The 27,756-nt window shown below is 30.4% G+C and overlaps 1 protein-coding gene and 1 non-coding gene across 2 annotated transcripts; one reads left to right on the top strand and one right to left on the bottom strand.

Moving 5' to 3' along the window:
- Window positions 1–3,141: 3,141 nt before the first annotated feature.
- On the top strand, window positions 3,142–3,247 carry LOC145953626 (small nucleolar RNA R71). The gene has a single exon (XR_014430909.1). It is a non-coding gene; the product is annotated as a small nucleolar RNA R71 (small nucleolar RNA).
- Window positions 3,248–9,445: 6,198 nt separating this feature from the next.
- On the bottom strand, window positions 9,446–14,309 carry LOC109816542 (oxoglutarate-dependent flavonoid 7-O-demethylase 1). The gene is made up of 4 exons (XM_020381588.3): window positions 13,971–14,309; window positions 10,513–10,757; window positions 10,082–10,409; window positions 9,446–9,922 (listed from the first exon to the last, which is right to left on the bottom strand). Exons 1-4 carry the CDS (start codon window positions 14,208–14,210, stop codon window positions 9,671–9,673), a joined length of 1,065 nt encoding a protein of 354 aa, XP_020237177.2. The 5' UTR covers window positions 14,211–14,309; the 3' UTR covers window positions 9,446–9,670.
- Between the last annotated feature and the right edge of the window lie 13,447 nt (window positions 14,310–27,756).

Here is a 27,756-nt window from a genome sequence, read left to right on the forward strand (position 1 = left end):
TATACTCTAAGCCAGTGGTGCCACTCAGAATAAACAACAAGGTGCCTAATGGATATGATTTACTTCCTAAGGCATGAAATTTGGGAAACCTTTTGGAAACTAACTAAATCAAATTCTTTATTGAACTTCTTGATAGTTCCCTTTCTAACTCTAATGTAAAATTGCATAAGTACTATAAAACAAAATCAAATTAGCAGCTTGCCTATTGAAAACGTAGACCCCAAACATTTCAGCCAAAGTCACCACCCATAGTAAACATCACAAACAACATGGACTCAAACCTCTCTATGAACAAAGATATTTCACTCCACACTCCACATTATCAAAATGATTACAGACCCAACAGCCAAAACAATGCAGCACCACTATAAACAAAATAACACCCCCAAATCTTCACACACAAAACACAAACAGAACCTCAACAAAATCAGCAATCTTAACACACTTTAAGACAGTTCAATCCTCAAACAATATTCATTCTGAACTCAAACAACTCTATGAAACAAAAATCTTAACTACTAACTCTTCTATTTAAAACGAAACTCAATTTAAACTGTAATTAAACATCAACATCAACAGAAACTCAACCAGCAAACAACGACCAAAATGAACTCAGACAAAAACACATTACAAACACATGTTATTACAGACCAACTCTGAGGCTCCAACTACTACACACAAACACACAATAAGCACAACATAAGTTGTCAGTAGCTTAAACACATTATATATCATACACAACAACATGCATTATGAGAACACACTTAGCTATGAACAAAAACCATTAACAATCACTATTCAACACACAATTCGGAACTTAAACCAAGAATTAAACCAGAACATGCTAATTTAATGTCTTTAGCTTGACAATTCATGTATGATCATGGCTCCTTCAATTGAGTGATGGTGGTGAGTCTTTCCACTTCACCACCCGGATAATGCTTGAGCCTCTGACCATTGACTAACCACGTCCTTCCAGAGGCAGGGTCTTCAAGTTCAATGGCTCCATATGATCTGACAGATTTAACTGAGAAAGGGCCTGACCACTTAGATTTGAGCTTCCCAGGGAAAAGTTTCAACTTGGAATTGAATAGCAATACTTGTTGGCCAGGTTGGAAGTTCCTGTTCAGAATCTTCTTGTCATGGTATATCTTGGCTTTGTGCTTGTAAGACTTAGAGGACTCATAAGCTTTCAATCTCCTTTCTTCCCATTCATGCAATTGAAGCTTTCTTTTCTCCCCTGCTGCCTTCAAATCATAATTTAAGGCCTTCAAAGCCCAAAATGCTTTATGTTCCAATCCCACTGGCAGATGACAAGCTTTACCAATGACCTTTTCCAATTCTTCGTTAGAGATAGGCAAAGCCTTCTCTAGTGGTGATGAGCTCTTGAAATCATTTTGAGTTTCCAAGTACACATCATCTAATACATCAATTCTAAAGCAATCTTTGTTGCCTTTTGGAAACTTCGTTGTTTCAAATACATTGAAACTCACTTCCTCATCTTGGACCCTCACCTTCAGCTTTCCTTCATCCATGTCAATGATAACTCGAGTTGTCTTCATAAAGGGTCTGCCCAATATCAAAGGAACTTCTACATCCTCTTCCATATCCATGACTACGAAATCAACTGGAAACATGAACTTATCAACCTTCACTATCATATCTTCCACTATGCCATGTGGAATCTTGATGGATCTGTCTGCCAACTGCAAGGTCATTCTTGTAGGTCTCACTTCCACTTCTCCTATCTTCTTCAGCATGGATAAAGGCATCAAGTTAATACTAGCTCCAAGGTCTAAAAGTGCCTTACCCACTGATAGATTACCAATTGATACAGGGAGAGTGAAACTGCCTGGATCTCTGGACTTCTGAGGTAGAGACTTCTGTATAATAGCACTGCATCCTGCCTCAAGCTCCACAGTCTCTTCTTCAAGAATTCTTCTCTTCTTAGTTAATAATTCCTTCATGAACCGAGAATAAGTGGGCATTTGCTCCATGGCTTCAGTGAAAGGAATATTAATTTGTAACTTCTTGATGATATCCAGAAATCTCAAGAACTGCCTTTCTTTTTCTTTCTTGGTAGGAGCATGAGGGTAAGGTAAGTTTTTTACTGGAACAGTGGAAATGACTTCCTTGCCCTTCTTTTTATTTTTATCCTTCTCAACTCCATTTTTCTCTCTTATTTTCTCACTATCTACACTCTTACTCTTATTATTTTCTCCCTCATTCTTCTCACTTTCTTCCTCAACCTCTTTCAATTCACTATTTTCTCCCTTATTCTCAGCACCCTCATTGTTCTCACTCACCGCAATATCACTACCAACTACCTTCCCACTTCTTGTTGTTATGGCTTGGCAATACTCCTTGGGGTTGGTCTTGGTGTTGGCTGAAAATGGGCCTTTAGACATGTCAGCTAATTGTTTAGCTAGCTGACCCACCTGCACCTCCAAATTCTTGATGGAAGCTTCAGTGTTTTTCTGGTTGTTCATAGATACCTGCATGAACTGGTTCAGAGTATCCTCCAATTTGCTAGTTCTTTCATGCATAGAGGGATAAACAGGCTGATGTTGCTTTTGTTGTTGTGGTGGTGGCCTATTGGATGGCCCAGCTTCATTCCTCCATCCATAGCCTTGGTTGTTATTGTTGTTTCTCCAACCTTGATTTCCCTGCATATAATTGTTAGTATTATAATTACGGGAATTAAAATTACCTTCTTTCTGTTAGTTTCCCACATAGTTGACTTCTTCTTCATTTGGAATTTCAGAACAGTGACCATTAGGATGATCTCCCCCACAAAATTCACATTTTAGAGAAGAATTTGCTTGAGTTGAAGAAGAAGCAATAGCATGAAGCTGTTGTGGAATCTTGGCCATCTGCTTAGTCAGTGCTTCAATCTGTTGGGACAGTAGTTTGTTCTGAGCAAGGATTGCATCATTAGTACTGAGATCAAGAATTCCTCTTTTATGAGATTGATGTCTTCCATGCTCTGCTTGGTGATCAGAAGATGCCAAAGATTCTATAATTTGAGTAGCTTCTTCTGGGCTTACAGTCATCATGGTGCCACCAGCTGCTGCATCTAATAACATCTTCACCTCAGGCTTGATTCCATTAACAAAGAAATTGAGTTGAGCTATATCCTCAAACCCATGGTTAGGACATTTTCTAAGCAATGACTTAAATCTCTCCCAGGCTTCACAAAATGGTTCATTTGCACCTTGCCTGAAAGTAGTGATTTCTGACTTGGCCTTAATGTACTTGATGAAGGATAGAATCTATTCACAAACTTGTTTTCCACATCACCCCAGCTTGTCAAACTTTGATTTGGGTGAGATTGTAACCAAACTTTAGCTTTTCCTGTTAAAGAGAATAGAAATAACCTCAAATATACAGCTTCTTCATCACCTTCAGGGATTCCCATTGTTCCACATAACTCATAGAAATTTGAAAGGTGTGAGTATGGGTCCTCATGATCAAGGCCAACAAATTGTTGTGAGCTAACCAAAGTAAGGAAGGCAGGTTTCATCTCCATGGCTCTAGAAGTATTTGGAGCTGCAATGCTAGAGAAATGCCTAGGACCATGTTGTTGTGCATAATCACCTAGGGTCCTTCTAGGAGGCCCAGCTGGTCAATGTCCACCATTATGAGTGTCTGTTCCTTCTTCAGCCATTTCTGTTTCAAGGTGTGGTTGATTTGATGAAGTAGAAGAACTCAGAAGATCTTGCTGTTGTTTTTGGATTCTCTCTAACTGTCTAAGCCTTCTTGTGCTACTATTGTTCCTCCTTGCTGTTCTTTCAATTTCAGGATCAAAATGCAATTCTTCGGCTGGAGTTTTCCCTCGCATACACTTTTAAGAAGTCTGCACAGCAAGGTAAGTCCACAAAACACAACAAGACAAATATCTCTATATATTATAACTATTCACAAAATGAATTATTTACACAATTACAAAATCACAAGATTAAGAATTACTAAATAGCACCAAATCCCCGGCAACGGCGCCAGAAACTTGATGAGGATTTTCGCAAACCCACCACTTGGCAAGTGAACCAAGTTTCGAAGTAGTATTCAAATATCGTCTTCAGGGATTTCAGTGTTTAGTAATTCTTGCTCTGATGATTTAAATGAGAATGTTGTTATGATTGCAACTGAGTGAAGATAGGGTAGAACCACACAATAAACTAAAAGTAGTAAAGACAATAGTTAAGAAACAAGGATTGGTTTAGAAGTACTTGCTAACTCGTACATCTTCTTAAAATAAATGCGATTCTAATTCCATTATTTCCACGTTCATTAAGTAATCCAACAAGATTCCTCAAGGTTGAATCCTAAAGTCATTAAGCTCAAAACATGATTCCTCTATGTTTTGAGTTTAACACTTTCGCATTAAGAACAATGACTTGAACAATGTGACTAACCAAATCAAGTCTATTCCTAGAACAAGAAGTGATTAGGTGCAACATTCAGTTCGAGTTTTCGAAAACGTTTTCCAACTGGATTCAAAAGCCAAAAATCATACAACGGGTGATCAAGCCGATATAAGCATTAAGAGAAGAATCAAGCACAAATAATGAGATCAAAATGCATATATTTAAGAATCAGAGGAGTTAGTAGTTACATCCAACCAATCCTAAATAAGTTTAGCCACACATGGCCATTACAAGATCTAAGAAGTAAAAGAAGAGATTACAAAGTAGAAGATGAGAACAAGGGGTTGGGCTTCGTTCCCAAATGACCCAGCTGCCCAAGTCTTCGTTCTTGCTTCGTTTCTCCCTTCACGTCCTCCTTACTCTGTTCTTTCTCCTCTGTCTGTGATGCCCTGTTTCTTCCTCTTTTTCCCTTTTATATGAGCTTCAAAACAGGGCCAAAAAGTAGCTTTTATTTCCACGGCTGCAGCTGCAGATCCACGGCTATAGCTGTGGAGAGTCCTTCAGGGTGAAGAAACCTCCAAGGCTGCAGCTGTGGTTTCACAGTTATAGCTGTGACAACTCCTTCAATCTTAAGGAACTTCCAACGCTCAAGCGGTGAAGCCACAGCTATGGCTGTGAGTCTCTGGAGTTTTTACTGGGTCCTGGGTGCTTCCATGGCTTTAGCTGTGAGTCCACAGCTTTAGCTTCAACTCTCTGGAGCTTCAAAGTACATTTCAGATTTCCACAGCTATAGCTGCAGATCCACAGCTATGGCTGTGGATCTCTGCCTAGCCAAAAATCCTGCAAAAATTGAGGAAATTCCTTAAGATTGCTACTACTCCTCTGCTCTTTTAGTATAACTTAATTCTATAGATTAAAGGGGTGAAATAACATATATTTTATCTACAATTACCCAAAAAGAGTGCCAAAAGTTGAGTGCAAACCAAACATAAAAGGCACTCAACAAAAAGCATGTTTAGTCAACGAACTCGGAAAATACTTCATTTTTAAATATTCAATATTCCCTAGATCTCCACATTCGACTAAATACCTCACTATATGTTCGACAGTAGACTCCTTCAATTCTCCCGTAAATTTTGAAAATTTTGGGATTTTTGCCCCCCTAGGCAATTCTACCTGAGTTACATATTCTGGAAATGCAGACACAAAATAAGGATGTCCATTTCGACCTACCTCGAAACCATGTTTGTTTAGTACCCTTTCTACAATTTGATCTAGATTTTCATCAAGGTTCCTATGAGGTCTGCCTAAATTTTAGGGAAAAACTACATTCCCACCTTGATTTTCCATATCGTTCAAATTCACATTCATGGCCCTCGAGGGTGGATTGTCTCCCATTTTATATCCTATTTTATTTATTAACTCATATAGGGGTTAGTATATTATGCATCTGAGTTGACAACAAATTAACCATGTCATAATTACTATGGTCCATCTGTTGTCGAAGGGATATCATGGCTTCATTACTAATACCTGTAGGGACATAACTACTCTGTTGAACCAGAGATCCCTCATGACTTGTCCCTATATGTTGATACGAATCTTGCATGACAAATCCCAATCCATTTGGTCTAGGATTATACCCTTGTGGGGATACATGCATTTGCGAGTTTGGTCCTAAATAGGGTACTGGCATTTCGACATGTACAGGTTGAGTAGTTCGCCAATTCGGCGACATACCCCACGGATATTCTCTAGTGGCATTTGCAAATTCTTGGGATACATTTGTTTGCCTAGCCACATTTTCGAGCACAACAAGGGGTGATATTGCCCCCCTTGTCACAGTAGTCACATTATCTGGGTTTGGATTTCCGTGCTCTACATCTACTTGATCATCATTGTTCATTTCTCTCCTATTATTAGACGTAGACATGGTTCTTCCACTCCTAAGTCTCATAAAACATATATACCTAAAACTAGTTCAATTATGTTTTCAATTAAACGTGTCCCACCGGGCGTGCCAATTTGTTTGTGGTGGAATTCGTTTACGAGTTCTTTTTACTTGAACTAGCACGCAATTGTTTCAATTTAGGTATTTACGATTTAAGAAGACAAGAGAAGGTGACTAATAAACATTTGTTTCCAGATTTTCATTGATGAATATTAAGCAATAATGTTCATGCACGTAAATACTCAAATGAACAGAATGAACAATCAATATATTGGCAATGTAAATCATAGTTCATTTCACATAACGATCAAATTACAATATCAGAATTTAACTAACTACAAATTGAAACTAACTACACTAATCCTATGAAAAGAAAGAAAATGTGGCCAAGAAGTGGTCATACCCAGCAACAATCCCATGCACGAAAGCCATATGCACAGGTAGAAAGTGTTTTCAAAAGTGTGAGTATGAAGTTTCCAATCTCTGTGAATGAATGTGTTTCTCATACTTATAGAGTTAACCGAGAGCGGTTAGTACGTCGTGTGCTCGTAACTGCTATCCACTATACCTCCATTTCGTGGCTTAAATCGAGAACGGTTAACATTATATGTGCACGTTGTGAGCTCGTAACCGCTATTCACTATTCTCATTACGTGGTTTGAATGTAACTTTTATAACCGTTTTATCCCACGTGATTTTTTATTTCTTCGATTTACTCGTTTGGTAGCCACCTAGGTATAATTGTTCCCACATTCCTCAGGTAACCTCTATTAACCTCTCGACTTACCATCAACTACCTATATGCATTTAGTCATACTTATCCTTTATGTGTTTATATGGCTTGTGTACTTTTATTTGACTTTTTTGTTCCGAGAAGGTCTCGAGAGAATCTTTTTTAGTAGCCCCAACAATACCTATTCAAATGGACTTTCAAACGTTTGGGTTTCAACTTCAAAAATCAATACAAATTGGGTAGTAGTAACAAGGCAATAGGCACTTTATCAAGGAAAATGACTTGTGCTACTATTTCTTGGGTTCTATGTCAAGAATGGGAAGGATTACAAGAAAAATTTTAATATGATACAAAGTTATATAAATTGATTCAAGATCTTATAGTTAATCCAATAAACTATCCTAAATATGTACTATTTAAGGGTCTTTTTATTCCATCACGACAAACTAGTGCTACCTAGGAAATCAACCAATATGCACTTGTTAGCTGAATTTCACAATTCCTCAACGAGTCCATTTAAAAATTTTTAGAACATTCAAATTGTTGGTTACAATGGTACCTTAGGAAGGTATGAAGAAGGACTTCTATGGTTTTACTTAGAGATGCAATATTTGCCAAAGGAATAAAAATGAAATGCTATCTCCTATTAGCCTTTACCCTTATTCTAAATTCACACATACGTTTGGCCTGACATCTCAATGGGCTTTATTATTAGCATCCTCATGGCCAAGTGAAAGAATACTATATTTGTGTTGGACTGTTGGTGGATAGATTCTCCAAATATGCAAATATTTTTCTTCTTGGAACACATTTTTTTTTCTACCAAAGATATGGCTCGTGCCTTTATTGAATGAGTTGTTAAACTTCAAGGCTTCTTTACCATAATGATTACTAATAGAGACCAATTTTTCTTTAGTCATTTTTGGTCAAAATTGATCAAACAGGTAGACACAAAAATCAAGCATAGCATTGCATATGTCCCCCCAAATTAACAACCAAACGAAAAAGGTAAATAGGTGCTTAGAGATATGTTTATTTTGTTTTTTAAGAGAGAATCATAAACAATGGTCTAATTGGCTATCTTAACCAAAGTATTGTTTAATACCACATAGTTCAATCAAGACGTGTATTTTTTTAATTCCATATGGTCGCAACCCTCTAGTATTATTTAAGGGAGATATTCTTCCCTTAAAGGTAGAAGATGATATTCGACTTAAACAACAAAGAGATATGTTACAACAACTTAAACTAAACCTAGATTGAACTCAACAAAGAATAAATTTTATGCAATCAAGAAAATAAAAGAAGTGGAATTCAATGTGGGTTGATTACTGGGTATATCTTAAGGTTCAACCTTACTAGTTATATTTGTTTTACTATGGTCCACACAAGATAATCTTGAAAGAAATGGTTTGGTTGAATACAAGCTAGAGTTACAAAAGTATTCTCATGTCCACTTTGTTTTCCTTGTATCTCTACTAAAGAATGTATTGACAACATCATTAGTGGCATAACCTCTACCACCAGCCTTAACCAAGGAATGAGAGTTAAAGCCCAACCATAATGTGTCAGTTGTTAGGTATTGGAATTGAATAACAAAATAAGTCCCCATCTAGCTAGTGAGAGCATCTTCCTTTTTGCAAGGATTTATAGGAATACTTTGCAACCATTTAGAAAAATTCCCCCTTAAGGACAATGGGAAGGGTGGAGTATTCACAACAAGCTTATGATTAAGTAAGTTCATTTTTTGAAAGGAAGTAGTTGGGCCACAACTACATAGGCCCAATTAGGGGTAGTTTTTTTTTTATAATTATAAATCATAAACCTTTTACTTACTATATAAAGGGAATAATATGGGATACTGTTAGGGACTTTTCAAATTTTAGAAAATATGGATGGGTGCTTTAGACCTCTCAAAGTATTTGGAATGTATATGATTCTCTAGGGGAAATTTTTTCCTATCATTCAATAAAGAATGACCTTTCTTGTTATTTCTGTTACGAGTTCTATGGGATGCTAGAATTCAATTTCAAGGTATGGGAATTTAAGTACCACATTAGAAGTATGAGATTCTAGTGTGGGATTTTTAAGCTGTTGACTCTCTATCTACTTAATAAATAATTTTTTGGTGTGGTTCTCTTGAGATTTTTATCACATATACCATACAATTAATTCATGAATATAGATATAGGTTCAACCTAAGGGTAAAACTACTGAAAGTGAGGCTTTAAACCTACCAACAAAAAAATATTTGCTATAGTATTTTATAAAGAAAAAGAGACACATATGTTGAAAAAAAAGACCTAACATATAACTTTTTTTAAAAGTAGATTATTTAAAAAAAAATTGATTTAAGATTCACTTTCACCATTGGACTAACATACACACATAAAAAGTCTCATATTGTAAACTTGTTATTATACATTAGCATGGAAGTTAACATTTTTAACTTGAAGCATTGAACCACTACTAAAAGAAACCCTCTTTCTATATGGATTCTTTTTCTTCCTACATCTACATAGATTCAATAAGCTAGTATGTAACGACATAATTGTTTGCTACAAGTTTGTTTTATTTTATCAAAAATCAATATATTGAATAGTTCAATACGATTATGCCCTAAGCATTTTTTATCATAACGACATCAATGTATGATTTTCCTTGTAGCTCGCTTGAAAAGTATCCTTTATAGTAATCTGCTGCACGAATCCTTTTAAATAGTGCAGGTCTTTCAAGACTAACAAGGCTTGGTGTTGGACCTATAATTTTGTTCATTTGAGGCTTGTGAAATGTAGCAATAGAAATCCTCTCCTTCTCTAAATTGATTGTTGCTCGATGCTCAATGCTTCGATAAATGCCATTAGTTAATATCTGCCAATGTGTTTCAAACAAGTGTAAAAACTCATTAGTTATCAAAATTTTTAATGTACTATGAATTCTAATTTGCATATATTCTTAAATTGTAACTCATAATATTACATCTATGTGCCAAGTGATAAAAGGAGTTTTGATTGATGTTTGGTCAATTACCTCCAAAATATCTCCAACATTGATGACAAAAGCATTAGATAGAGGTTTAATCGGAATCCACGTTCCTTCTTTTCTTATTTGGAGGCCTTCCGTTTCATTGACTTGTAGCAAAATGGTCAAAATACCAGCATCAGAATGAGGATTAAGGCCAATGACATGTTCTGGTTGGGGACATGGAGGATAGCAATTCATCCTCATTGATTGACCTAAATCTTCAAATAACTCTAGAAATTGATCTTTAGGTTCGATCTTAAGAGCTTTTGTCATAAATTTAATGATTTTGATGCAAAGTTTTTCCAATTCTAAAGAATAGTTCTCTATATCATTTCTGCAAGGAAACAAAATTTGTTTGAGCAAATTACCAATATAATCAATGATGTTGTAACTAAAGTGGTAACATAAAAGAAAAGTAAAAAAGAGATGTAGATAACCTAAATGGTTGGGAAATATTAGAAAATAAGGAACTCCTTGTGTATGATGGAAGTGTATTGATATAGAATAGATCTGCCCATTCCAACTTTTGTTCCTCAGATATAACAAAATGTTGACCATACCCCTCTAAATCACCTTGTTTTTGCCAAAATTTATTCTTCTCTTCTATTGGAAGACTGAAGAACTCTTGAACACCTATCTTCACATTCTGTATCAATGAAGGCTTGACACCATGATTTATAAGCTGTAATTGATTCATGGGTTAAAAAACTTAGAAAAAACATATAAAATTATATACACTATATACATAGGTATGTTTGGAATGGTAACAATTGTGATGAGCATAAAACCAAATTCATAGTAAAATTTGAAAGATCCATCGGTATATATTTTGCAAGAATATTGCATCCAATCAACAATACATGTTTTGCTTTAAAATTAATTAGTATAGGCAAAAATATTTTAATAGTTATTTCACATGTATATTGTTTTCATTAATGGCTTGAGTATACTTTTTTATATATAGTTTGGTGAATATATAATTTTGATTCTTAAATTTTTTTATTATAAATTAGATTTCTTAATTTATAAAATTACATATGCAATGTTAGTTCATCGTTAACATATCATTTAAAATTAAATATAAAATATTGATAAAAATCGAGAAGTGATATAACATATAATTAATTAGTTACATAGTAATATTAAAAATTAAAAATAAAATTATCTTAATATATTACAAGTTTTATTGAAATAAAAAAAAATAACATATTTATAGTTTAAAAACAATGTTGTTATTTATATGAAAGACAATATGATTAAGTAATTATTAGATAATGTCACTTATCAAGATATCAATATTTTTTGTTTAATTTTAAATAATATGTTAATGATAGATTAGTATTATTTAATTTTAAAAATGAGACTAATTTTACAATAAAAAATTTTGGAAACCAAAATAGTTCATTTGTGATATTATAGAAGAAGAAAAAAGTAAATTTAATACTTAATTAATTAACTGCATACAATACTATTGGAACCACAAAGTGTGGTTCACATGAGAGAGCAAACTTTACTTCCAAAGGCTCGAACAGGAACATTAATTACTCCCATAATCGCTCTTCAAACAAAAATTACAGTTTTGATTAAAAAAATATATCTACAATTTTTCTGTATAACTTTATTTTAGGTTTCAATAAAAAAATTACATATTAATTCATTAAACATTATCCTTAGAGCATTGGCTAGCAAAGAAAAAAAAATTACTCCCATAAACTATAACAAAATTTATTATTATCGACAATTATTTAACGATAATAAATTAATTATCTTTATTTTATTACTTAGTAAAAATGTTAATGACTAATATATAATAATCACTAAAAATATATTTATATCCTACTAAAATATACTATTAACGACAATTATTTATTAGAAGAAACTTAAGGAGTATAATTCTCGTCTCGATTAGAGATAAGATAATTAAAGAGTATATAAATGAATGATAACTCTTACCTTACAAGTTTGTTTTGTAAGATTAAGTTAAACTTATAACTTATTATTTTAAATTGATATCAGATTACTCACAATTACCAAACTCAATAATCCTAAACATGAGAGAATGTATTGGAAAAAACTTAAATTTCACATGGATTATTAATAAAATAATTAATTAGAAGATAAAATAATTAAAAAAATAAAAAAAATTCAAGAATATATAAGTAAATGACAATCTTCATCTTACAAATCTCACATGGACTAAAAATAAAATAACTAAAAAATATTATAAATCATTTTTAAAATTTTTAATGACTAAAAAATACCACAAAACTTTATACACCTTCCCCAATTCCTTACCAGCATGCAGGTATTAAAAATTGTTTCCTAGAATGGAGGCTATTTATTAGTCACAAATTCATGATTGGAAATTTCAAATTAAATGGTTGGAGGTAGTAATGTCTTCTTGTCTTTGCAATTAATATCGCAATCACTAATTTGCGTCGTCAACGTCATGGTATAGGTGGCAATATTGCTACCACGTTTGACCAACTTTTTTAATGTTTCATTAGTTTGTGTTTCATTCATTTTCATCTCCAACCCAAATTACATCAAAATGTGATTCTAAAAGTAACAACACTCATTGGGTTAATAAGTTGAAATATAAATTTCATCTCCAATGCTAATTACTACATATTTGGTTTTGAATTAAAATATAAATCATATTTTGCTTTAACATTAGATTTTAACTAATTTTTTATTACTACATATTTGATTTTAACTAAATGCTCACCTAATTTTTTTTCCATATAAAAATTAGAACGTATATTTTTAACATGTAATGATTCGAAACAAAACAAATTGTGTCAAATATGCAGGGTAAAATTTTAATTTTACATTTCAATCATTTTAATAAAATATTTAGAATCGAACATAAAAGTCATTATATCGATTCAAATTTATATATTGTCATCCTGCACCTCAATTAATAATTTGCTGATGAACTAGTTGTTCAATATAACTCTAGATGGCCGTGTTCATCATCGAGTATAGTTCAATAATATTATTTTCAATAATTTTTCTTCTAATGTAATAATGATTATTAATTTCAGAAGAAAAAAATCATTTTTAATTATGATAATATTTTTTCCAATCCTATATATAATTTATTTCTTATAAAAAGGATTGGAAGTATCATTGTGTATCTTAATAGCCTTATAATATATTCCACATATTGAATGCCTCTGATTATAACTTCCAAAAAAATTAAAAATAAACGTCATAGCTTCTAAAATACATAATTACTAGTATATCAACATGTATTTCAATTAATTTATTAATTATTTATCATAACTAAATAGGATTTTTTCGTTGTTTTTGTTGTTGTGTGTGACAGAAATCTTTAATTAAGTGAGCCTGAAAACTTCAAAAGCAAAGTCTCAAAATCAGTTTTCCAAAAAATTAAAATGAATAATGTGAAGAAAGCTCTATTAGCATATTTAAACGTGCAAATGTGCAATATATAATCAAGAAAATATAAAGAAACCACAATAGGGAGGGATAACAAAAAATGTCAATTGAATGAAAATCTTTAATGTTACGCCCCTGCAACTTCCAAAAATTACCATGAAAAATATATAGCAAACGCAATATATACTGATAAATTTTCTAGAAGGATTTTTAGGGGAAAAAAAGGATTTCTTTATAAACTAAAAAAATCTTATGTATAAGTAAAAAAAATAATTAGAAATTAATATAAGAGAATTTTTACAAATTAGATTATATATAAGTTCATTTTAATTTATAAAAAATTATTTAAGGTTTTTTTTTTTTTAGAAGTACTTGTGAAAACGTTTTATAAACATACTCTTACTCTTGATTATGATCATGATCATGGTAGATATAATTCCTTTCAGTTTCTAAATTATAGCAAAGGAAGGAAGAGAATAATCGTCCAAACCTGGAAGAAACCCCATTCTTTGCATGCATGGTTTAGCTTTTCTAGCTCAGTTCCATCTTCAGACAACAATTTGTGGAGATCAATGATGGGGACTTGTGGCAAAGATGTTATGTCAGAAAGAACAGGATCTTGGTTTGTACGAACATATCGTTCTGGAACTTTGCTGATGGGTTGCTTAGCTAGCTCACGAACAGAAGGGACCATTAGAGAGCTTCCAAGATTCACTATTTGGGAATCCATAAGTGTAATGTTCTTTCTCTCTCCTCAATTAATCTTCTTACTTTCATCAATTCCTTCACTACATGATATTCAAATAAATAGTTCTCGCCAATTAAATGCAAACTTGTGGGAGCACGCAAGTTTTTATTCTTGTCTAAACGGGTAACTATGATAAATACAAATTATGCATTGTTCAAAGTTTAATTTTATGAGCACATATAGATAAAAAAAATTTATTTAGTATAATTTCTAGTCGATATGAAATTTAAGTTTTTCTTAATACAGAGACGTGATATATTGGTAGTCTACAAAATCGAAATGATTAAAATATACTTTACCCAATTCCTATTTTATATAAGAAATTTAAATCCTACCTCAAAAATTATTACCAAAATCAATACTCTTAATTAACTTTGTGTAGTTTTTCTTAGAAAAGAAAACTTTCTTTAGTTACTTTGATGGACAAATAATTCTAACACGGCAACAAAATATAAAATGTTTAGCACTCATAAAGTCAAGAACTCGACAATTTTTTTTAAAACCATTAACTTCTACTACTACAAGGAAAAAAGTTATAGAGTATAAATTTTTATATCATCACTGTCAAAAGTATAACTTTCTAAACATGGGTTGGGGTATTCCTTGTACTCCTATTAATTTATTTTACTTATAAAAAAACTTTCTAAACTATTAATTAATTAGACAATATTTTGAATATAATTTTTAAAATCATTATCAACCTCTATATAAAATGAACTGCTATTTTGCTTTTGAGTATTTTTTTAAAAAAATTTACAAGAATTTTTTTAAAAAAATTTATCTTCATATCTAATTTCATTTTTATTTATCATAATTATATATAAATTAAATTTAATATTTTAAAATAAATGATCAATAAATAAAAATAATCTTATGTTATAATATAAATTATTTATCATAAACTTAAAATATAATTTATATCTTTAAAATATATCTATTCACTCAAATTCTAAATATAATTATATATTCAAATATAATATTATTTATATATAGTTTATTTTAACTTTTAGTTATATAATAAATATTTAATTTATACATATTAAAATACTAGTTATTATGATTGATAAATAGTTTAAAAAATAACTAGAAGAAAATTAGAATTTAATGTTGGTCTAATAAAGTTGGCTATGTAGTGTCGGATAACATACATAAAAACTATCTCTAATTAATAATGAATGTATTTTTATTTTTTTAATTCATTTTTTGAAATGAATTATAATTTTAATACTAGTTATTATTAGGGATGTCAATGGGACTTCATGGGAGCGGGTAATAGTAAACTCGCCCCCGCTCCGCTGGATGAAAATTAGTCTTATACTCATCCCATATTCGTGCGGGTACATAAATTTATTGAATACACACGGATATCCATGAATATTTATAAATTTTTAAGAAATTAAAAAATTATATTACAAATAATTTTAAGTTTATATTTAATGTTATTATAATATTAAAAATAAAAATTTAATGTTAATTTTGAACTTGTATTTAACGTTAATTTTGTTGAAATAATAATAAAAATGCAAGATAATCAATAATTTAGAATACATCAATCTCACAAGTAAGTTAAAGTCTCATCACAAAGTTACAATAATTCAATCTCATAATTTCAAACGAAAGTAAACAACTTAAAATACATAAATTTTATTGGTCCAATCAAAGCTAGAAAATTAATTAAATTACATCCAACATAATTCTATATAACATGCTTAACACATGTTGGTAACTTCATCAACATCACTTTCGTAAGAAAATAAGATGAGAGTGTAGTTTTAGGGTTATGTGGTACAATGATAATTAGGATATTTAAGAAATATTATTAAAAAGGTACCCGTAGATATGGATATCATCATACCCGCCCCCGCCCCGTTTATAAAAGGGTAAAAAGTTATCTGTTCTCATTATCCGCGAGTGCCCAATTAGTCTATCTATTTATTATCCATAGTAGATTTTACTCGCAAATACCTACGAGTGCGAGTATTTTTGTCATCCCTAATTATTATGATTGATAAATAGTTTAAAAAATCATTAAGAAAAACTAGAATTTAATGCTAGCATGATAGAGTTGACTATTTACCCAACACAATTAGTGTAGAATAAGATACAATAAATATATATATATATATATATATATATATATATAAAAACTAATAATGAATGTATTCTTATTTTTTAATTCATTTTTTGAAATTATATCTTTATAGGCTTATAGACTCATTACAACACAAATGGTATTTAGCAATATTTGAAAAATATTATTTAATTATGTATAAATGTTGCTAATTTGTTTTAGTAACATATTATCAAATGTTGTATATAGTCCACGTTGTTAAAGACTTTTAATAACATTTTTGCATAATTAGGTAACATTTTTTAAATGTTACCAAAGTAGTATTTTTGTAACATTTTAATAATTTTTTGTAACATTTTAATGATGTTGCCAAGATTTTTGATAACTTTATAAAATAATAATTAATTTTAATTTAAATATTACTATCAATTATTATATTTTCATGTCTCCTAAACTAAATTTTCTAGGAGTTCTTTAAGTTTTTAGGAAAAGACATTTTTAATTAGTCACCACTAATTATATATAGAATATCAAATTTTATTTATCTTAAAGTATAACTATATGAGTATATATACTCTTTATAAGTTATTAATTTATTCGATGTGGAACTTTAATTATGGGTTACAATTAGATATAAGAGAAATATACTTTTTTGACTCGATGTGGGACTTTGTTTTTAGAAGCAATTATAATAATATTTTTCAAAAAAGTGTTGCAAAATAACTTATGTAAATTTTTTTTACTCGATATGGGACTTTAATTTTGAAAATTAGTAACATTTTAACAAATGTAGACAAGAAAATGTTGCTAATACATTAAAATCTAGTAGTGACTCATATCTTAGGTTGATTCCTATACATATAATTGACTAATCTATTTGACTCATGACTTCTTATCTACAAGGTTCATGATCAAAATATTTGAAACCGACCATCTTAAATAATTGTTGACTCATCATAAATTTAGATGACAAGATATGACTCCATTAATAAGACTAAAACTAAACTACAAGAAATGTTACATACAGTCACATAAAAAAAATCACTATAAACATAAAATATATAAATATATATTTATTTGACAATAGAATGCATGTCATTGTATAACAATATTTTAGTAATGAAAAAATGAGAGGTAGATTTTCAACTCGAGAAACATTAATATATCGAATAAAAACATTTTGAATACTCCAATGAGGAGACAAATCTTGTGATGGAAACATTAGAAGCTTCCGTAAAATTTTTCCGACTGCACACTTAAAATGTTATGTAAAGATGTCAGTTTTTCTTACAAGACACAAACACAAATTACTCGTGCTAAATTAGACATGGCTCACATGGCTTGCAAAATTTCTTCAACGGCATCTAAAGAAGGGAATGAAGCTGTGATGAGATGTTTTTCAATGAACACTTTAAGTTATTTTCCTTTAGATGATCTTGATGATGCCTATATCACTAACTGAAGAAATTTTTGCATCTAATTTTCCATGTTTTAATAGACTTAAAAAAAATCTCTAGCTTCGATCATCCGAAAAAGGATAATAAACATGATCTATTTATTTTTTAGAAAATAATATATTATTATTTAGCAAAAACACTATGAGATAGCTCAAAAGAAAATGAAGTTTTAAATAGAGTTTAATTTTTATGGAGCATTAAAATAAGAAAATCTATATTTTCCCATAACGTTCTAATAATTAATTTTAATTAACTGAACTATTTTTCTTTTAACTATCAATGTTCCAGTATTCCTCTCCTCAGGTCTAATTATTTTTATATTTTATATTTATATTTATATCAATTTGATCATTTTAAACAATAATAATTTTTAATTTTATGACTCAATTTTGAACCAATTGAAAAAAAAAATTGAATTACGTGCTATTGTTTAGTTACTCGTATGACATATTTTTCACATAATTTTTAATATGTCCATAGTCTTTTTTATTTCGAATATCAATTGAATTTTATAATTTTAAAATAATAAATTGAATTTTTAAGTTTTACGTTTAAAATTAGTAAAAAATAATTCAAAATAATGTTTTACAATTGAAGATAATTATTATTTTAAAATCACTAAAAACAACCTAAATTTAAAAAATAAAGTAGTAAAATAAATTTTTTAACAGACAAAATACTAAAATAAAATTAAAAATTAAAAATATAATTTAAGTTAATATTTTGAAGTCTTCTTCATGGTAGGTTTGACCTCTGTTGAGCTGGGGATCTGTGGGCTTTTATGAGTTTTATCCGTTGGGCTTCTATCAGATGTATTTTCTTTTTTTAACAATATTTTGAACTTGAGTCCAACCATAAGTAACATATCAATTTGCGATTTTGCGGGTTCAAATCATTTTTGGTCGGTGCCGTGAATCTATCAATTGTTGCAGTTGTGCATAAATGCACAGCTGTTTATGTACAAAAATGAGGTGCAATATACAACAACTTGATTTAAGAAACATGCTAATATACATCATCAAGTAATTTTTATCCGCTTTAAATAAATTTTATTATGTCATATCATTTATAAGTAATTCATATTATATTTTTATAATTTTTACTCTAATAAAAATTATTTATAAATACCTACTTTTTAACAACTAATATTACATTTTTTTAACAATTCATATTATTTGACTTTTTGATACTTGGCCATTCTCAACAACACCAACACCTGTCTAGATGTGCACACCGTCTTCGTCAAGTGTTTGTGGATTGCGCCTCACGCGATCTCGCCCTCCAAGCCTTATCCCTCTTCCTTGAAAACACTCGGAGGGAAAGGCAAGTAGTCAAAAGCAAGAAGCATAGGAAGCAGCAGTAAAAGCAAGAGTAGTCCGTAAAGCAGCTGGTTGAAGTGGGAAGTGTTGCGCGCGCGCGCACACACATATATATATATATATATAATATTTCAAAAGAAAAAGTTTCACATTGCTTGAACCACTAAGTGTAGAGCTTTTATATATCAAAATGCTCCTAACACTTCTAAAAGGGCAAGCAAAGGGTGAATTTGCGCTTATCCCACGAATAAGTCTTTAAAGTCAGTGACATCACACGTTTAAGAGATATTTAACTATGTTTCAGGTTACTCATTAGTGCGTTTGCCATATTTTTTACAACAATCTTAAGAACTTATTATTATGGTTGAACCTGTAATATTCTCAAATTTTTACTCTTCTTAAAATAATAATCTAAATTTTCAGTTATTATATATATATATATATATATAATAGAGAATAAGTAAAATATTTTATATAATTACAATATATTAAATTTTTATTACAAAATTTTCAGTAAAATAAAATAGAATTATATAATATTTATCCACAATTTTTTTTATATTATTATTATTTTAAGACTCTTAAATTTAGCAAATATATTTAAAATGAATAGGCTAGTAGGTTATTTTTATTTATATTCAGTAAACTAAATATATATATATATATATGATATCCAATTATATTATAAATATTTATAATATCTTATTATAATTAGATACAAAATAACTTATTATAAGGTAATAGACATATAAAATGGAATGGTTCAATGGTTTGCACAGTTATGCATAGAGACCATAAGGTACAGGTCACACGTTCAACTCATGCTGGGTCTTTATATATACCTATTTTAGTAATTAAATAAGTTTCTATTCAAAATATATATATATACACATGCAGTAAATGAATGAGATTACGTGTACCTGGTAAAAAAAACATTTATTAGATTTGTAAATTTATCTATAGATAATATCACAGAAATTATCACAAATAAGATATAAGAATCAAACGGAGATAAGGTGAACAATACGGGTAAATTTGTAAATTTATCTATACAATTTAATGTAAACGGAGATAAGGTGAACAATACGGCCTATAAATAGGGGAGATATAAGGTGGACAATACGGGCACAAAATCTGCAAACGGAGATTACAGTAGATAAAAACAAGTACACAAAATTATCACAAATCAGAGATAAGAACCAAACGGAAATAGGAGAGATAGTGAACGAAAACTGTGTAAAACGTAAAAGTAGAGAGAGAAAGAAAGAGAAAGATAAAAAAGAAAAAAAAAAATAAACGACCTTAAGATAAGGGAGAGGAAAACTTTATCTCTTTAAAATTTTATATACTACTATGTATATTTATTTAATGAGGTGTCCCTAACCTCATTTATTTGCTTAACCTATGATTATTTTTACTCATAATAATCAATAAGGTGTTCATAGTTTATGTTATTTAATTATTTTATAATGATTATTATCGTCATTTACTTGATTAGTACTCTTTAATATATTTCATTTACGTAAATATTATTTATTTAAAGCTTAAATAATGATAAATACTCAAATTTATTTAGCGTAATTGTTTTTATGATTAATTATAATATAGTTTTGTTAAAATATCTTTGACTCGTTTTGTTGTTATTTCTTCATGTATTTAAAGATAAATATTATTCTATGACCATAAGAATTAAAGTTTGAATTAATTTGTAGTTGGAGGTTTACCCTTGAGGATTTAAATGAGTAAGGAGTTAAGGTTAAAAATTCTTTTATTGGTTGATATTATAATGCTCATTTATCCTGACAAGTCGCTCCAAGTGTAATTCAAATTTTTTATATGTATATTTTCTAGTATTAACTATTCTTACGCATGTTATGTGATTATAAATATTTCTTTGAAAATTATTCTCACTCCTTATTTTTCTTGTTTAAAATATTTAATTAAATATGAAAAATAGATGGATCTACCAATTGTACCAAGCCCTTTCACTTCCGTTATTACTGCAGTTTTTCCGAGTACCAGTTGGGGTATGGACGCATCAGCAAATGTCGTTACATTTCAAGGAATAAGAATATCGACTCTTGTATTTTTACCAACCCAGCAAAATCTCGTTATCATAGATGGCCAAATAGTAGTCACTTTTTATCTACCTCCAACAAATCATGTTAATCCAATCGTGAATTTATATCAACCCAATATGTAAACCTTATATAATTAGTGTAAGAAATAAGTAGTTTATAAGTATGTACATTATTGTAAATATTTTTTTTTGTTTAATATATGATGCAAATATAAAGTGCTATATGTAAGCAGGTTTATAAAATTTTCTTTTGTTTAATGTATAATAATATTAATAATATAATGTACATAATTATTATATACGTATAATATTGGAATTAATATTCACACTACTAGGCATTACATTTTAATGGTATCAGAGCAACGTTCCATGTGTAACTTGGGGAAATGTGCTAACCATGTTTCTAGTATGATAAACTAACCTATAAAAATTTTAGATGGCAGGAAGAAGAAATAAAGAACTGACTGAGGTTGTGCAAGTTATTAAGGACATGGTTGCCGCCTTGTTAAAATATCAACGACCGGAAGGAATGGGGGAATCACAAGGATTGGTTGAATTTAGGAAAAATAAACTTTCTCATTTTGACGGAGGGTATAATCTTGAAAAGGCTAAATTATGGATTAAATAAATAGAAAAGATATTCCGAGCCATGAACTGTCCTGATAACCAAAAAGTAAATTATGCAGTGTTTATGTTAATAGGAGAAGCAAAATGTTGGTGGGATAGTACTAGATGACTATTAGAAGGAGGAGGAATAATTATTACATGGGAAGTGTTTAGAGCTAAATTTTTTGAAAAATATTTTCCTAATGATGTTAGGAGGGCTAAAGAAATAGAATTTATGCAATTAAAACAAGTGAACATGACAGTAGGAGAGTATGCTTCTAAGTTTGAGGAATTGGGAAAATATTTTGCTTTCTTTTATCACCCTGATGAGAGGATGTAGTATATTAAATTTGAGGATGGACTTAGACCAAAATTAAGAAAGGCAGTGGGGATATTAGAAATTTCTGATTTTCCTACATTAATACACAAGTGTCGATTTTTGGAAGGTTTTAATCATAATAAGGATAATAGACCAAAATCTTTTGGCCCTCAATTTAATAAGAAAAGGAATAATGAAGGAAAACCTTATGATCATCCACAATGGAAACCCCAATCTTCTCAATTTGCAGGAAATTCCAGTAGACCCATGAATAATCAAGCTAAGTGTCTTAAGTGTGGACAGGGTCATTATAATAAGGACTGTCATCTCAAAGGACCTGTTTGTTTCAAGTGTGGAAAGCCTGGTCATGTGTTTTTTGAGTATGGACAACCAAAGGCACACGCGAATGCTTTCTGGACCCAAACCGAGACATCCTATAATTCGGAGAGTTTATACCATGACTGAAACTAAACCTTCTTAAAACAATGATCTAATACAAGGTAAATGTTTCATTAAAGGTAAAACTTTAAATGTACTGTATGATTCAGGCACAACTCATTCTTTTATCTCCAATGATTGCGTTCAACACCTTCAATTACCAGTTTCTTCTTTAGAGAATAATCTAATTATTTCAACCCCTACAAACAAATCTGTAATTGCCAATAAAATTTGTTTAGATTGTCCTATTTTTATTGATGATAGAAAATTTCTTGTAAATTTGATCCGCTTACCTTTATCACAATTAGATGTGATTTTAGGTATGGACTGGTTATCTTCCAACCATGTCTTTCTCAATTGTGCCGAAAAGTCTGTAATGGTTTCTGATTCTAAGGACCTATCGATTTCATTATCCAAACCAATAAGCAAGTTTTCATAGTGTAAAGTTCAAGGATATTTAATCTTATCTTCTATGGAAGCTAAAGAGGAAGTCGACTTGAAAAACATAGTTGTTGTTCAAAATTTTCCTGAAGTTTTTCCTAATGATATTTCTGGTTTGCCACCTGACAGAGAGATTGAATTTTTGATTGATTTAATGCCTGGAACTGGACCAATTTCAATGGCACCTTATAGGATGTCACCTTCTGAATTAGCTGAGTTGAAGAAACAATTAGAAGAGTTGCTTGAAAAACAATTCATACGTCCTAGTGTATCACCTTGGGGGGCTCCTGTTTTGTTAGTTAAAAAGAAAGATGGAAGTTTTAGGTTGTGTGTAGACTATTGACAATTAAATAAGTTCACCATAAAAAATAAATACCCTCTTCCTAGGATAGATGATTTGATGGATCAATTAAGAGGAGCCATTGTGTTTTCTAAGATAGATTTAAGATCAAGATACCATCAAATCAAAGTGAAACCAGAGGACATACGAAAAATTTCATTTAGAACAAGGTATGGTCATTATGAATATCAAGTGATGCCTTTTGGAGTAACCAATGCACCTGCAATGTTCATGGATTATATGAATAGGATTTTTCATCCATATTTAGACCATTTCGTGGTAGTCTTTATAGATGATATCCTCATATATTCTCGAACTCATGGAGAGCATGAAGAACACCTTCAAACTGTTCTCCAAATTCTTAAAGATAAACAACTGTATGCCAAACTTTCTAAGTGTGAATTTTGGTTAGAGGAGGTTAAGTTTTTAGGACATGTGATTTCCAAAGATGGAGTGTCTGTAGATCTGTCTAAAGTAGAAGCAGTTCTACTATGGGAACCTCCAAAGACGGTGACAAAAATCTATACTTTTTTGGGTTTGGCAGGATATTATAGGAGATTCATTGAGGAATTTTCTAAAATAGCTATACCTTTAACTCAACTCACTAAGAAAGGACAACTCTTTGAGTGGACAGAAAAATGTGAGAATCGTTTTCAAGAGCTTAAGAAAAGATTAACCACTGCACCAGTCTTAGCCTTACCCAATCCTAATGGACAATTCGTTATATTTTGTGATGCCTCAAAAATGGGATTAGGGTGTGTTCTTATGCAAGATAGAAGGGTAGTAGCATATGCTTCTAGAAAATTGAGAGCTCATGAAAAGAATTACCCAACCCATGATCAAGAACTGGCTGCCATTGTTTTTGCGCTCAAGCTATGGAGACATTATGTGTATGGTGGTAAGTTTGATATTTTTAGTGATCATAAGAGTTTAAAATATTTATTTGATCAAAAGGAACTGAATATGAGACAAAGAAGGTAGATGGAATTTTTGAAAGATTATGATTTTGAATTACATTACCATCTAGGAAAATCCAATGTTGTGGCCGATGCACTGAGTAGAAAATCTTTACACATCTCTTCATTAATGATTCATGAGATGAATTTGATAGAAAAATTTAGAGATATGAGTTTATCAACTATAGTAAGTCAAGATAGAATACAATTGCATGTAGTTCAAATTACTAGTGACTTACATGGACAAATTGGTGAGGCTCGGGTAGTTAATAAATTCATTCAAAAGAAAAAGAGATTGTTGGGACAAAAGGATGGTGAAAAGTTTAATATAGATCAAAAAGGAGTTTTAAGATTTAATGATAGGATATATGTGCCTAATGATTCTGAAATTAAGAAAATAATTTTAGGTGAGGCATATAAGAGCAAGTTGAGTATACGCCCTGGGGCAACAAAAATGTATCAGGATCTCAAGAGAATGTTTTGCTGGCCTAAAATGAAAAAGGAGGTAGCACAATATGTAGCTACATGTTTGATTTGTCAAAAGGATAGGATAGAACACCAAAAGCCAGCAGGAATGTTACAACCCTTAAATATACCTGAATGGAAATGGGATAGTATAGCAATGGATTTTGTAGTTGGTTTACCACGAACAATCCATAAGTTTGATTCCATATGGGTTATCGTGGATAGACTGACAAAATCTGCTCACTTCTTACCCATTAATATTAGGTATTCACTAGAAAAATTGACTGAACTGTACATAAGGGAGATTGTATGATTGCATGGTGTACTATCTAGCATAATATCTAACAGAGATCCTAGGTTTACTTCTAAATTTTGGGGAAGTTTACATCAAGCATTGGGAACTAAGCTTCGCCTTAGCTCTGCATATCATCCTCAAATAGATGGACAATCAGAGAGGACCATGTAATCCTTAGAAGATTTATTAAGAGCTTGTGTGCTAGAGGATTCGGGTAGTTGAGATCAATATTTGCCTTTGATTGAATTCACGTATAACAACAGTTTTCATTATAGCATAAGTATAGCACCCTATGAAGCTCTATATGGGAGAAGGTGTAGAACTCCTTTCTGTTGGTTTGAGACAGGAGAAAATTTAATCTTGGGTCCTGAATTCGTGCAAAAAACCACAAAAAAGGTCAAAATGATTCAAGAAAAATTGAGAACGACTCAAAGCAGACAGAAAAGTTATGCTGATAAAAGAAGACGACCTCTTGAATTTCAGGAAAGTGATCATGTATTTTTGAAAGTTACACCAACAACTGGTATTGGTAGGGTAATGAAATCAAAGAAACTCACACCTCGATTTATTGATCCTTACCAAATCCTCAGAAAAATAGGTCATGTTGCTTACCAAATTTCTTTACCCCCTTTTCTTTCTAATCTTCACAATGTCTTTCATGTGTCAATTAAGAAAATATATTTATGATCCTTCTCATGTAATAATGTCTGATACGATACAATTAAAGGATAACCTTACATATGAAACAATGTCTGTGCAGATCGCAGATAGGAGAATCAAGCAATTGAGAGACAAACAAATTTCATTGGTAAAGGTCATTTGGAATGAAGACACGGGAGATGCTACGTGGGAACTGGAGGAGAAAATCAGGAAAAATTATCCTTATTTATTTTAAGCAATAAAAAAAAATTCGAGGACGAAATTTCTGTAAATAGAGGAGAATTGTAATATTCTCAAATTTTTACTCTTCTTAAAATAGTAATCTAAATTTTTAGTTATTATATATATATATATATATAATAGAGAATAAATAAAATATTTTATATAATTACAATATATTAAATTTTTATTACAAAATTTTCAGTAAAATAAAATAGAATTATATAATATTTATTCACAATTTTATTATTATTATTATTATTTTTTAAGACTCTTAAATTTAGTTAATATATTTAAAATGAATAGGTAAATACTAGTAGGTTATTTTTATTTATATTCAGTAAACTAAATATATATATATATATATATATATATATATATATATATATATATGTATGATATCTTATTATAATTAGATACAAAACAACTTATTATAGGATAATAGACATATAAAATGGAATGGTTCAATGGTTTGTGCAGTTATGCATAGAGACCATAAGGTACAGAACACAAGTTCAACTTATGCTAGGTCTTTATATATACCTATTTTAGTAATTAAATAAGTTTTTATTCAAAATATATATACACAGAAGAACTTTATCTCTTTAAAATTTTATATACTACTATGTTTATTTATTTATGTTATTTTTTTTATGTATATTTATTTACTGAGGTGTCTCTAACCTCATTTATTTGTTTAACCTATGATTATTTTTACTCATAATAATCAATAAGGTGTTCATAGTTTATGTTTAATTATTTTATAATGATTATCATTGTCATTTACTTGATTGGTACTCTTTAATATATTTCATTTACGTAAATATTATTTATTTAAAGCTTAAATAATGATAAATACTCAAATTTATTTAGCATAATTGTTTTTATGATTAACTATAATATAGTTTTGTTAAAATATCTTTGACTCATTTTGTTGTTATTTCTTCTTGTATTTAAAGATAAATATTATTTTATGGCCATAAGAATTAAAGTTTGAATTAATTTGTAGTTGGAGGTTTACCCTTGGAGATTTAAATGAGTAAGGAGTTAAGGTTAAAAATCCTTTTGTTGGTTGATATTATAATGTTCATTTATCCTGATTGGTCACTGCAAGTGTAATTCAAATTTTTTATATGTATATTTTCTAGTATTAACTATTGCTACACATGTTATGTGATTATAAATATTTCTTTGAAAATTTTTCTCACTCCTTATTTTTCTTGTTTAAAATATTTAATTAAATATGAAAAATAGATGGATCTACCAATCGTACCAGGCCCTTTCACTTATGTTATTACTGCAGTTTTTTCGGGTACCAGTTGGCGTATGGACGCATTAGCAAATGCCTTTACATTTCAAGGAATAGGAATATCGACTCTTGTATTTTCACCAACCCAGCAAAATCGCGTTATCATAGATGGCCAAATAGTAGTCACTTTTTATCTACCTCCAACAAATCATGTTAATCCAATAGTGAATTTTTATCAACCCGATATGTAAACCTTATATAATTAGTGTAAGAAATAAGTAGATTATAAGTATGTACATTATTGTAAAAAAAAAATTTGTTTAATATATGATGCAAATATGAAGGGCCCAATTTTTTTGGACATGTTTAGGGTTTAGGACATGTTGTAACAGCCCAATTTTTTTGCTGGGCCAAGGGCCCAATTTGTTGCTCGGAACGGGCCGTTTCAAAGTGAAATGGGCCGTTCTGAAATAAGAAAATGTTTAGAAAATGAAGTGGGAGAACGGGCCGTTCCAATTGGAGAACGGGCCGTTCTGATTTGGAGAACGGGCCATTCTGCTAGGTTTGAGAACGGGCCGTTCCAGTTGAGAAATTTGCGTAGGTTTGAAGGGTC

Source organism: Cajanus cajan, chromosome 11, assembly GCF_000230855.2.
Source record: "Cajanus cajan strain Asha chromosome 11, NIPB_CcT2T_4, whole genome shotgun sequence".
NCBI lineage: Eukaryota > Viridiplantae > Streptophyta > Magnoliopsida > Fabales > Fabaceae > Cajanus > Cajanus cajan.